This window comes from Trichomycterus rosablanca, chromosome 7 (genome assembly GCF_030014385.1).
Source record: "Trichomycterus rosablanca isolate fTriRos1 chromosome 7, fTriRos1.hap1, whole genome shotgun sequence".
Taxonomy (NCBI): domain Eukaryota; kingdom Metazoa; phylum Chordata; class Actinopteri; order Siluriformes; family Trichomycteridae; genus Trichomycterus; species Trichomycterus rosablanca.
The window spans coordinates 250292-262500 of record NC_085994.1 but is presented as its reverse complement, the minus strand read 5'-3'; the positions used below and the strand labels follow the sequence as shown (position 1 = coordinate 262500).

The following is a 12209-nucleotide window of genomic DNA, read 5'->3' as shown; positions in this document are numbered from 1 at the left end:
AGCTGGTGGACAGGGTGGAGTTCGGCGAGCTGATCCGGGAGGACGCGGCGAGCGTGGCGGCGCGGCAGGAGACGGACTCCATCCCTCTGGTGGACGACATCCGGTACCACATCAGCAGCGACGTTCAGACCTACAGCGCCATCGAGGAGGCCGAACAGAAACTGCACGCATTAGAACTCCTACTCAACCACATCGGCCTGGACTGTTAGAGACACACACAGACACATACAGACACACTGAGACACAGACAGATACAGACAGACACACTGAGACACAGACAGATACAGACAGACACACTGAGACACAGACAGATACAGTTTTACATAAACAAAGACAGACAGACACACTGAGACACAGACAAATACACACAGACACACTGAGTCAAGAGACAGACACAGAGATTAGACACAAGGTTAGGGTTTTACATAAACAAAGACAGACAGACTGAGATAGACAGAAAGACAGACATACAGGCACAGACAAACACAGACAGAAAGATAGACAGTGAGATAGAAAGAAAGACGGACACACAAACACAGACAGATACAGACAAAAACAGACCAGACAGACAGGAAGACCAAGAGATAATAAGTAAGACAGACACAGAGACAGACAGACAGACTGAGATAGACAGAAAGACAGACAGACAGGCAGATAGACAGACAGACAGAGACACACACTGAAACACAGACAGAAAGATTAACAGATCGAAAGAAAACAGACACAGACAGACAGATTATAAGAAAGACGGACACAAATACAGCCAGACAGATTGAAATAGACAAACACAGACAGACGCAGTCAGAAAGACAGACGCATAGAAAGAAAAACAAATACAGACATACAGACAAAAACAGACACAGACAGAAAGAAAGACAGATAATAAGAAAGATGGACACACATACAGACACAGACTGAGACAGACCGATAGAAATATACAAAGAAAGACAGACAGATAATAAGAAAGACACAGACTGACAGACAATTAGATAGAAAGAAAGACAGACACACAGACAGATCCAGACAGACAGATGTTAGCTGTAGTGCTTTCCGCTCTGTAATGTGAGGTTAGATATAGAATGAATCTATATGCTCAGTGTGCTGTGTGGTATCATCTGTAATATCTCACCAGCGCTTATAAGCACTTATAGCATCACACACACACAGCAGCTCATGAACACAGTAGTGAACGTGCAGCTCCGTGAGGAAAAGCTTTGAGTTTAGTTTAGATTCTCAGTTTGGAGAATGAGAGAGATTCAGTGAGGCGAGACGCTGAGACCTGCTGCAGTTTATTATTATTAGATGAGTTTTGTTTACAAGTTTATAACCTGAATTATGTTTAAACTAGACGTGGCTGTTTTGAGGGGGTTTGTTCTAGTTTTGATGGTTTAGTTTGTGATATCGGGGGGCGCAGTGGTAAATCACGCGAGTCCATTACTGCTGGGATTCAGGGTTCCAGTCTGCAGCGGTGCTATCTGCCGGTCGGGCGTTTACGTTCAGCCCTGATTAGCTGTACAAACAATGGAGTTTTGCTGCATTGAGGACCAGACCCACCACGTACCTGACCAGGATGGAGCTGTGATAGAACATGAGAACTAAAATAAGAATAATTGTGTGAATCTGAATGACGAGGTCACGTACACGGTGGGTGTGGTTCAGTTTGCTGAGAGTCTCAAAATGTTTAAAGAAGCTCGTCTGAGTTCTCGTGTGTTTAAAGGTGAATAGAAACGAACGTGGAGAGATTTTGCGTCAGAAATATTTAAATCCATCAGTAACGGAGCTGCGTGATACAGAACAGTCGTTTATTAGTGACGTGTTCGTCTGGTGCTTTATTATTTATGTTTTACTTTAGTGCTTTTATTTAAAAATGCTTTCAGTTTGTTTTGTTTTCATTATAAAGAAATAATTCTGTCCTAAATAATATTTTGCATGATTTTTATTGGAAAAAAGGAATCGTGACCCGTGATTTAGATTCTCTATACATGATGCGGCTCTCTGTGTGTCCCCGCCTTTGACAGGTGAAAAGAAGTGGTCGGGGACTGCAGGTATGTCGGAGGAAGTGAGTAATATTCGGTGTCTCTCCTCGGTCAGGATGTTTAATGAAGTATTTGATCTGTCTCAGCTAATACATTTAAAAGCTTTCTTTAGTTAATTAAGTTTAATTTTGCTAAGAGGTAAAAGAGGTAAAAATACCGTTTTCAGCCTCCAGTTTGGCTTCGTGTGAGGTGCTTAAGGCGACACGCTGTCCTGGGTTCGAGGGATGGGATTATTCTTTCCAGCTGTAGGTCAGAGGAGAATTGGCCCATTTCAAGCTCACTAAAGTTCTAGATGTAAAAGCCTTTTGCTATTTTACTTTAAATTTTTTAATCCTAGTCATGTCCAGTTCCCCAGTGGTAACTCCCTCTGCAACTGCAGAACCCCGTCCTAACTGAGGGGAGACACCAAACATCTGACGTGTGCCCTCCCTGACCACTTCTTTTCACTTGCTAGAGTTCGGGTCGTTTGGATCATGTATATAGAATCTCTCCTGCAGTGCAGCACCTCAACCAGCCAGCAGGGGTCACAATTGCATTAGGAATTGCATTGATGAACCCATTTGACCATCCTTTTCTCTTGGACACTGTGCCTGTGTGGGCACCCAGTTGGTCAATAGCACAGCTGAGATTCGATCTCAGTGCTTGTGGGTTAGTGTGTTAGAGCGCTGCACCACCCGAGGAGAAAATAATGGTAACTTTGAGTAAATAAAGGTAGAGCTTTTATTTAGGTAGTTCCCCTGCTCCCACCACCCCTGATTTAGCTGATTTAAGGTTTGATCATCTCACAAGTGTGATCAGGTGTTCAAGTGTCATAACTCTTAAAGTTTAAGTCCTTTTTAAATTCTGAACATTTGAATCTCATGTTTTTTGGATGCAGTTTTTGATCTGTACTATCAGCGGGGTGTTATTAGGCGTTCACTTGGACTAGACCCGTACCTATAATCTGTCTGTAATAAGGACGAGTAATTTAACTGCACGTGATCAGCTTCGTAGCAGCAGTGAAAACTAAAGCAAAGCTCTGAGCCGTAACACGTGCTGACCCGATGACCTGCTCGTTCAGTTTTGGTCGAGCCGATTGAGGCGGCAGCATTTAGGATTAACGTGAATGTGGTTCTCCGTGTGTGGAGGCTGAAAGGTGCAGATTTGATCCAGAGCTGTTACAGAACTCACACATTTCTTGATGGCAGTTACATTTACACTCATCTGTGTTCTGTAGAATCAGGGTGTGTGTGTAACACGGTGCATATAAATAAATCAATAAATAAAGGTCATAAAATATGTCTGGGTTTGTGTTTGTAAAATGATGGAAGATCCTGGGGAAAGACTACACACTCAGAATCAGTATTTATTGTTTTGCATGATGGCGCCACTTCAAAGAAGTTAAATTCCCTGATTTTCTGGGTTTGTATGTTCTCCCCGTGTCTGTGTGGGTTTCCTCCGGGAGCTCCGGTTTCCTCCCACAGTACAAAGACGTTTAGTCAGGACAACTGGAGATACTAGAAATTACTGTGTGTGTGTGTGTGTGTGTGATGGACTGGACCTGTCCAGGCTGTCTCCTGCCTTTCACCCAATGAATGGGAACCACTGTGACCCTGACCAGGATAAAGTGGTGAAACAGACAATGGAAATAATTTTTTTTAGCATTTAGCAGATGCTTTTATTCAAAGTGACTCACAGAACTGTGGCAGTATACACTGAGTAATTGAGAATTAAGGGCCTTGCTCAAGGGTCCAACAGCAGTAACCTGGCAGTGGTGGGGCTTGAACCAGCAACTCTCTGATTAGTAGTAGTAGTAGTAGTAGAACTTTATTGTCACTATAGTAGTCCAGTTTCTTAACCGCTAGGCTACAACTGGTGAGTTTAAGGTTTACTATTGTTGTTTGTCACATGAAAAAATACAAACCAAAGTACATAAACAAGAAATGTGGCGAAAAATATGTGGATCCCACCATGAGCTGGATTTTAATTCCTTATGTTATTATTTTAATATATCCATATTCCATTATATTAATTAAAAACAACAGAAATAAATAATCTATACGTTTAAAATTGTGCTCTGTTCTGTGTGGCATGTTAGTGAGTGGGTGTGGCGTATGTTCTGCCTGAGTTCTGAGGGTTCGAATCCCAGGCTGGGCTCACATACAGAAGGTGCATAGTGTGACATGAACCAACATCAGTGCGCTCTCAGTGCAGGTCCTACGCCTGGATAAATAGAAGGGTTGTATGAGGAAGGGCATCCGGTGTAAAAACTGTACCAAATCAAATATGTGGTTGGATGATCCGCTTTAGCGACGCCTTATAGAAGCAATCGAAATGAATCATTAATTAATTTTAACATGTTCAAATCATCTCGCGTCGTTCTACTCAGGATCGCGCTACATTAAGCATATAGTAGCCGCCACTGTTTTCAAATTAACTGTCACATTATCAAAGTGCTGTAGAGTTAAATAACTTAGATTTTACGTTTTATGGCCCAGAATACAAACGTAGTGATGCTAGCATCTAAGCTAAGCTAAAATGCGAAGCTAGGAAGTGTTGAACTTGTATGATGTGGTTGTAACACAATAATATTGATAAATAATATTACAGTTGTGTTTTATTATAATTTACTGTTGTTAAGATCATAATGTGACTGAATTATACAGGAAACTTTATCACAGGTGTGAATGTAAATAAAGAACTATTAAAGTTCGCTATTATGATTCCCCTCAGAGACAGTGCAAGCGCACTACAACACATCGTCCACCAGGGGGCAGCACACACACACACCACTGTACCGACGATTACAGTGAAACGTTAAAATTTGGAACATTTTAATCTTATTTTGCTTTTATTTTCAGTTTCTTCTAAAAAATAATTAATAAGTTACTTCAGGTTTATGCCTTTATGTCAAATACTAAAACATTGTGAACAGACAAACAAAGACAAAAACAGACCAGACAGACAGGGGACCAAGAGATAATAAGACGGACACGAATACAGACAGACACAAAGACTACCAGACAGACTGAGATAGACAAACACAGACAGACACAGTTAGAAAGACTGACAGATAGAAAGAAAAACGGACACAGATACAGACATACGGACAGTCAGAGACAGACACAAGGTTAGGGTTTTACAGAAACAGACAGACAAACTGACAGACCGAGATAGACAGACACAGTCAGAAAGACAGACAGACAGATAGAAAGAAAGACGGACACATACAGATATACACAAAGACAGACAGACAGGCAGATAGACAGACAGACAGACTAAATAGCTAAATATTTATTTACTTGAGCTCAAATAAAACTAGAGTGTTCTTTTTATTAAATGGGCACAAATTCCCAGAGACAGGGACTCGGGTCCGACTCGTTTCAAATGACTCAAAAGTCAGCAGCATTAGTTACATGTGATAATTATATATACAGTGTATCACAAAAGTGAGTACACCCCTCACATTTCTGCAAATATTTCATTATATCTTTTCACGGGACGACACTATAGACATGAAACTTGGATATAACATAGAGTAGTCAGTGTACAGCTTGTATAGCAGTGTAGATTTACTGTCTTCTGAAAATAACTCAACACACAGCCATTAATGTCTAAATAGCTGGCAACATAAGTGAGTACACCCCACAGTGAACATGTCCAAATTGTGCCCAAATGTGTCGTTGTCCCTCCCTGGTGTCATGTGTCAAGGTCCCAGGTGTAAATGGGGAGCAGGGCTGTTAAATTTGGTGTTTTGGGTACAATTCTCTCATACTGGCCACTGGATATTCAACATGGCACCTCATGGCAAAGAACTCTCTGAGGATGTGAGAAATAGAATTGTTGCTCTCCACAAAGATGGCCTGGGCTATAAGAAGATTGCTAACACCCTGAAACTGAGCTACAGCATGGTGGCCAAGGTCATACAGCGGTTTTCCAGGACAGGTTCCACTCGGAACAGGCTTCGCCAGAGTCGACCAAAGAAGTTGAGTCCACGTGTTCGGCGTCATATCCAGAGGTTGGCTTTAAAAAATAGACACACGAGTGCTGCCAGCATTGCTGCAGAGGTTGAAGACGTGGGAGGTCAGCCTGTCAGTGCTCAGACCATACGCCGCACACTGCATCAACTCGGTCTGCATGGTCGTCATCCCAGAAGGAAGCTGACGCACAAGAAAGCCAGCAAACAGTTTGCTGAAGACAAGCAGTCCAAGAACATGGATTACTGGAATGCCCTGTGGTCTGACAAGACCAAGATAAACTTGTTTGGCTCAGATGGTGTCCAGCATGTGTGGCGGCGCCCTGGTGAGAAGTACCAAGACAACTGTATCTTGCCTACAGTCAAGCATGGTGGTGGTAGCATCATGGTCTTGGGCTGCATGAGTGTTGCTGGCACTGGGGAGCTGCAGTTCATTGAGGGAAACATGAATTCCAACATGTACTGTGACATTCTGAAACAGAGCATGATCCCCTCCCTTCGAAAACTGGGCCTCATGGCAGTTTTCCAACAGGATAACGACCCCAAACACAACCTCCAAGATGACAACTGCCTTGCTGAGGAAGCTGAAGGTAAAGGTGATGGACTAAACCCAATTGAGCACCTGTGGCGCATCCTCAAGTGGAAGGTGGAGGAGTTCAAGGTGTCTAACATCCACCAGCTCCGTGATGTCATCATGGAGGAGTGGAAGAGGATTCCAGTAGCAACCTGTGCAGCTCTGGTGAATTCCATGCCCAGGAGGGTTAAGGCAGTGCTGGATAATAATGGTGGTCACACAAAATATTGACACTTTGGGCACAATTTGGACATGTTCACTGTGGGGTGTACTCACTTATGTTGCCAGCTATTTAGACATTAATGGCTGTGTGTTGAGTTATTTTCAGAAGACAGTAAATCTACACTGCTATACAAGCTGTACACTGACTACTCTAAGTTATATCCAAGTTTCATGTCTATAGTGTTGTCCCATGAAAAGATATAATAAAATATTTGCAAAAATGTGAGGGGTGTACTCACTTTTGTGATACACTGTATATATGATCTAACATCATTCTGATTGTGTCGTTTTCTGCTCTCTAATAATAATAATAATAATAATAATAATAATAACGCTCCGGCTGACTTGTGAGCACAACACACACAATGTGTAAATGTTCCAGCAGCTTCCGGTGTAGTGATGAAGCGTCGCTCCCTACTCCCTACACAGTCTGAAGTTCACTTCATTTGAACATTCTCGTTACCTTTGGATCGGAATCTCACTTAAAATGGTGGAATACCCTACGTAGTGCACTTCACAGGAACAGCCGGGGTGAATGGAACGCTCCTACAGAATCGGTGCTGATGGTTGAAAGCCGCTTTCTGAACCAATCAGAGCTTCTGATTGTAATTGTTAGTAAGAAATGCTGTTATTTGCATTTATTCGGTTTGCGTCACACAGATGACGCGGTAATGAAACGCTCGATCGGCTTTCTAACCACTTCCTGTTTTACTTCACCACCGGGAAAAGTTTGGAGGTTTTTAATTATAAGCACATTTACAAAATAACGGATTCTGTTCCTAATGGGACGCACGCTTATAAATGTAATAGCATCTGGAAGAACAGAAGCTAAGGTAAGCAGCGGTTATGATTGTTTTTGCTGTGTTTGGGATTTTGGCCGCTGTGCCGTGATTTATCGAGCGCTTTTGTTCTGTAATGAAAACAAAACGTATCAGTTGAAGCTTTTAACTGGTAACTAGGAAAGTAAAGGCATGAAGTAAAACGGTTAAATACACTCGCTAATCTGTTGTTTTTATCTGAATTTACAGATTATTTTTTTATTTCTATGCTGCATTTACAATATATGTTTTGTGTAGATTATATTGACTCGGACTTGTATTTTGTGACTTGTGAACATCTCTGCAAATTCCCCCAGACACACTCCAAATATTTATGTGTAAGGTCTTACTAGAAAGCCTTTCCATGATTGTTGGTCTGTGGTTTTGGAACATAGAATAGAACGCGTTTATTTGGAATAATTTATATACAGATACACGTGTTCAATACAACAAAATTCTTTCTTCATGTATCTCAGTTTGTTTAGAAGCTGGGGTCAGAGTGCAGGGTCAGCCATTGTACAGCGTCCGTGGAGCAGACAGGGTTAAGGGCCTTGCTCAAGGGCCCAACAGTGGCTGCATAGCAGAGCTGGGAATCAAACTCTCAACTCATGGTGAGGTGTCCACATACTTTTGGCCTCCCCATCCATACTTAATAAACATGTAACACACACACACACACACACACCGGTGCTGTTACTTGTGCAGACTGATGCAAGCTGTGATACTGTTTTCAGTGTTTCTCTAGGCAACAGGAGCGAGAAGATCTCCATGGCAACTGGTGTGTGTGTGTGTGTTTGTGTGTGTGTGTGTGTGTGTGTGTGTGTGTGTCAGACCTGAGTCATGATTCAGCACATAAACAGTGTGTGAGACGAGCAGGTAAAGTAGATGCTGCACAGCAACATGGGTCCTCTGAACCTTGGTTCTATCCTCACCAGTAATGGTCTAGTTAGAGATTTGCATGTTCTCCCATTTCCTTATATGGGTTTTCTTTATGTACACCAGTTTCCTCTCACCACCCCACCCAAAATGTAAACTGGGTAAACTGGCTGAGTAAAATTGCTCCAGGGTGTAAGTGGGTAAATGGGTGAGTGTGTGTGGCGTCCTGTCCAGTGTGTGTTCTTCATTTGCACCTTGGGTTTCCAAGTGATGCCAGACCCACTTTGACACTGACCACTTAATTATTTATTGTCTGTTTTAACACTGGTTTATCCTGGTCAGGGTCACAGTGCATCTGATTTATTGGGTGAAACACACACACACACACACACACACACACACACACACACACACACACACACACACACACACACACACACACACACACACACACACACACACACACACTGAGGATCATTTCTAGTAGCTCCAGTTCTCCTAATTGCAGGTCTTTGTACTGTGGAAGGAAACCGGAGCACCCAGAGGAAACCCACGCAGACACAGGGAGAACATACAAAACTCCACACGGAACCCGGGCTGCTCCACCTGAGAATCTGGGAATTGAACCCAGGACCTTGCTGTGAGGCAACTGTGCTACCCCTACATGTACGTATACATTAATAACATTATGTTTGATATATGTTTATACTGTACATTAGATGACCAAAGTATATATATACACTGATCAGCCATAACATTAAAACCACCTCCTTGTTTCTACACTCACTGTCCATTTTATCAGCTCCACTTACCATATAGAAGCACTTTGTAGTTCTACAATTACTGACTGTAGTCCATCTGTTTCTCTACATGCTTTGTTACCCCCTTTCACCCTGTTCTTCAATGGTCAGGACCCCCACAGGACCCCCACAGAGCAGGTATTATTTAGGTGGTGGATGATTCTCAGCACTGCAGTGACACTGACATGGTGCTGGTGTGTTAGTGTGTGTTGTGCTGGTATGAGTGGATCAGACACAGCAGCGCTGCTGGAGTTTTTAAACACCGTGTCCACTCACTGTCCACTCTATTAGACGCTCCTACCTAGTCGGTCCACCTTGTAGATGTAAAGTCAGAGACGATCGCTCATCTATTGCTGCTGTTTGAGTCGCTCATCTTCTAGACCTTCATCAGTGGTCACAGGACGCTGCCCACAGGGCGCTGTTGGCTGGATATTTTTGGTTGGTGGACGATTCTCGGTCCAGCAGTGACAGTGAGGTGTTTAAAAACTCCAGCAGCACTGCTGTGTCTGATCCACTCGTACCAGCACAACACACACTAACACACCACCACCATGTCAGTGTCACTGCAGTGCTGAGAATCATCCACCACCTAAATAATACCTGCTCTGTGGGGGTCCTGTGGGGGTCCTGACCATTGAAGAACAGGGTGAAAGGGGGTAACAAAGCATGTAGAGAAACAGATGGACTACAGTCAGTAATTGTAGAACTACAAAGTGCTTCTATATGGTAAGTGGTCATCTCATTACACAGAGATGAGAAATCCTCCCCCAGCCTCAGTATAAAAGTGGCCACCACTTTAAAATGTGCTGAATTCCTGTTAGTAGATCCGACGTTCATCAGTGGAAGATTTTAATTCAGCTAACGAGACCCTTAAACACGCCTGGATTCACTTTTATTGATTGATCTGTTTGATCTGAAGCTTCAAAGAGAACCGATGTCTGTCTACAAACACAGACGGGAGACGAGAAGCAGGAAGCTTTATGTGTTATATTAAAAAATACTTCGTCTGTGCGTTTGATTCTCCAGGTCTCATCACAGAAGCTCTGTTGGGTTTAGAACGTTGACTAGACCATATCAAAACAATTTAGTTATATCTAAATCCCCAAAGGTATTTCACCTCCACGCCTGACTGAGGAGGATTGTGACTAACACACGCCCCCTCCGACACATGTGCAGTATTGACCACTTCTTTTCACCTGTACTGGGAGGGTTCATATGGAGATCCGTATTGTACACAGAGAGACAGGCACTGATCTCCATTATGCACCGTCTCTATGCAGCACCATCGATCAGCCAGCAGGGGGCGTAACTGCAGCAGATATGAGGACAAGCCGATCATTGTCTGTATAGGCGCCTGGCTGGCCGATAGCAGAGCTACTACAGTATGGAGATCTCAGCGCTGGTAGGTAGCGTGTTTTACCGCTGTGCTAACCAGAATCAAAACATCAAATCTGTTTTAGTTTTTATCTGTTTATTTAACACGATTCCAGAAGGTCTCAGCTCTTATTATTAGAGATGTAAACTTGCAGATTAGTGTTAGAGCTCCGTTATTCAGCTTCTACGTGTACTTAACATTCCAGCACGCGCGCACACACTCTCTCTCACACACACACACATGACTTGTATAATGAAAACAGAGCAGGTCGCTCAGCTTATCAGATCAGTTCACACAGTAAACGGACCACGCCCAGATCCCGGGCATAAACACAGATACAGAACCAACACAACCAGAGAGGACAGATGAGGTCAAGAACACTCAACACAACTCAACACAACTCTACTGAACTCAATACAACTCATAAGAAGGGGTCGGTGGGAGGTCGTGTCAGGAGAATATACCCTCCTTGTACACCATCGGGGTCTCCAGCAGAGAATAGGAACTGGCTATGACTAAACTGGGAGAAAAAACCCCCAGATCGGCTTGTTTTGAAGGTTGGGGTCAGAGCGCAGGGTCAGCCTTTGTGTGGCACCAGGTGAGATCTGCTCAAGAGTCCAACAGTACTGCAACAGAACCTGGATTTGATTGACAGCCCAAAGCTACGCCCACTAGAAATTTAGCTGTATTCAGTCACCCAACTTTTACCAGTTTTCCTTTTTCATACCGCTGAGAAACACCTCTGTAGTACGATGCTACCACCACCGTGTTTCATGGTAGAGATGCTACCACCACCGTGTTTCATGGTAGAGATGCTGCCACCACGTTATTTCATGGTAGAGATGCTACCACCAATGTATTTCATGGTAGAGATGCTACCACCACCGTGTTTCATGGTAGAGATTCTACCACCACCGTGTTTCATGGTAGAGATGCTGCCACCACCGTATTTCATGGTAGAGATGCTACCACCACCGTATTTCATGGTAGAGATGCTGCCACCACCGTATTTCATGGTAGAGATGCTACCACCACCGTATTTCATGGTAGAGATGCTGCCACCAACGTGTTTCATGGTAGAGATGCTGCCACCACCGTATTTCATGGTAGAGATGCTACCACCAACGTATTTCATGGTAGAGATGCTACCACCAACGTATTTCATGGTAGAGATGCTACCACCACCGTGTTTCATGGTAGAGATGCTACCACCACTGTATTTCATGGTAGAGATGCTACCACCAACGTGTTTCATGGTAGAGATGCTACCACCACTGTATTTCATGGTAGAGATGCTACCACCAACGTGTTTCATGGTAGAGATGCTGTCAGCCAGGTGATGTGTGGTGCCTGTTCTTAGCCCGACATGGTGCTCGCTGTTCAGCTCAAACCAGTCTGGCCATTTTACTCAGTTCATGCCCACAGAACTGCCATTCACTGGATATTTTTTCCTTTCTTTTGTTCTGTGTAACCAGGATGCTGTTTTTGCTTTAAAATCCCAACAACACTGCTGCACCTGATGTCTTTTAATCCTCATGTCAGTACACCAGCAT

At 43.4% G+C, this 12209-nt stretch overlaps 1 protein-coding gene across 1 annotated transcript in view; it reads left to right on the top strand.

Moving 5' to 3' along the window:
- abtb1 (ankyrin repeat and BTB (POZ) domain containing 1) overlaps nt 1-3316 on the top strand; it is a 16723-nt gene extending 13407 nt beyond the window's left edge. Inside the window, exon 13 of the mRNA XM_062998780.1 lies at nt 3-3316. Within this exon, the coding sequence (XP_062854850.1) occupies nt 3-209 (207 nt within the window). The 3' untranslated portion in view covers nt 210-3316. The remainder of the gene's footprint in view (nt 1-2) is intronic.
- The last annotated feature ends 8893 nt before the right edge of the window (nt 3317-12209 follow it).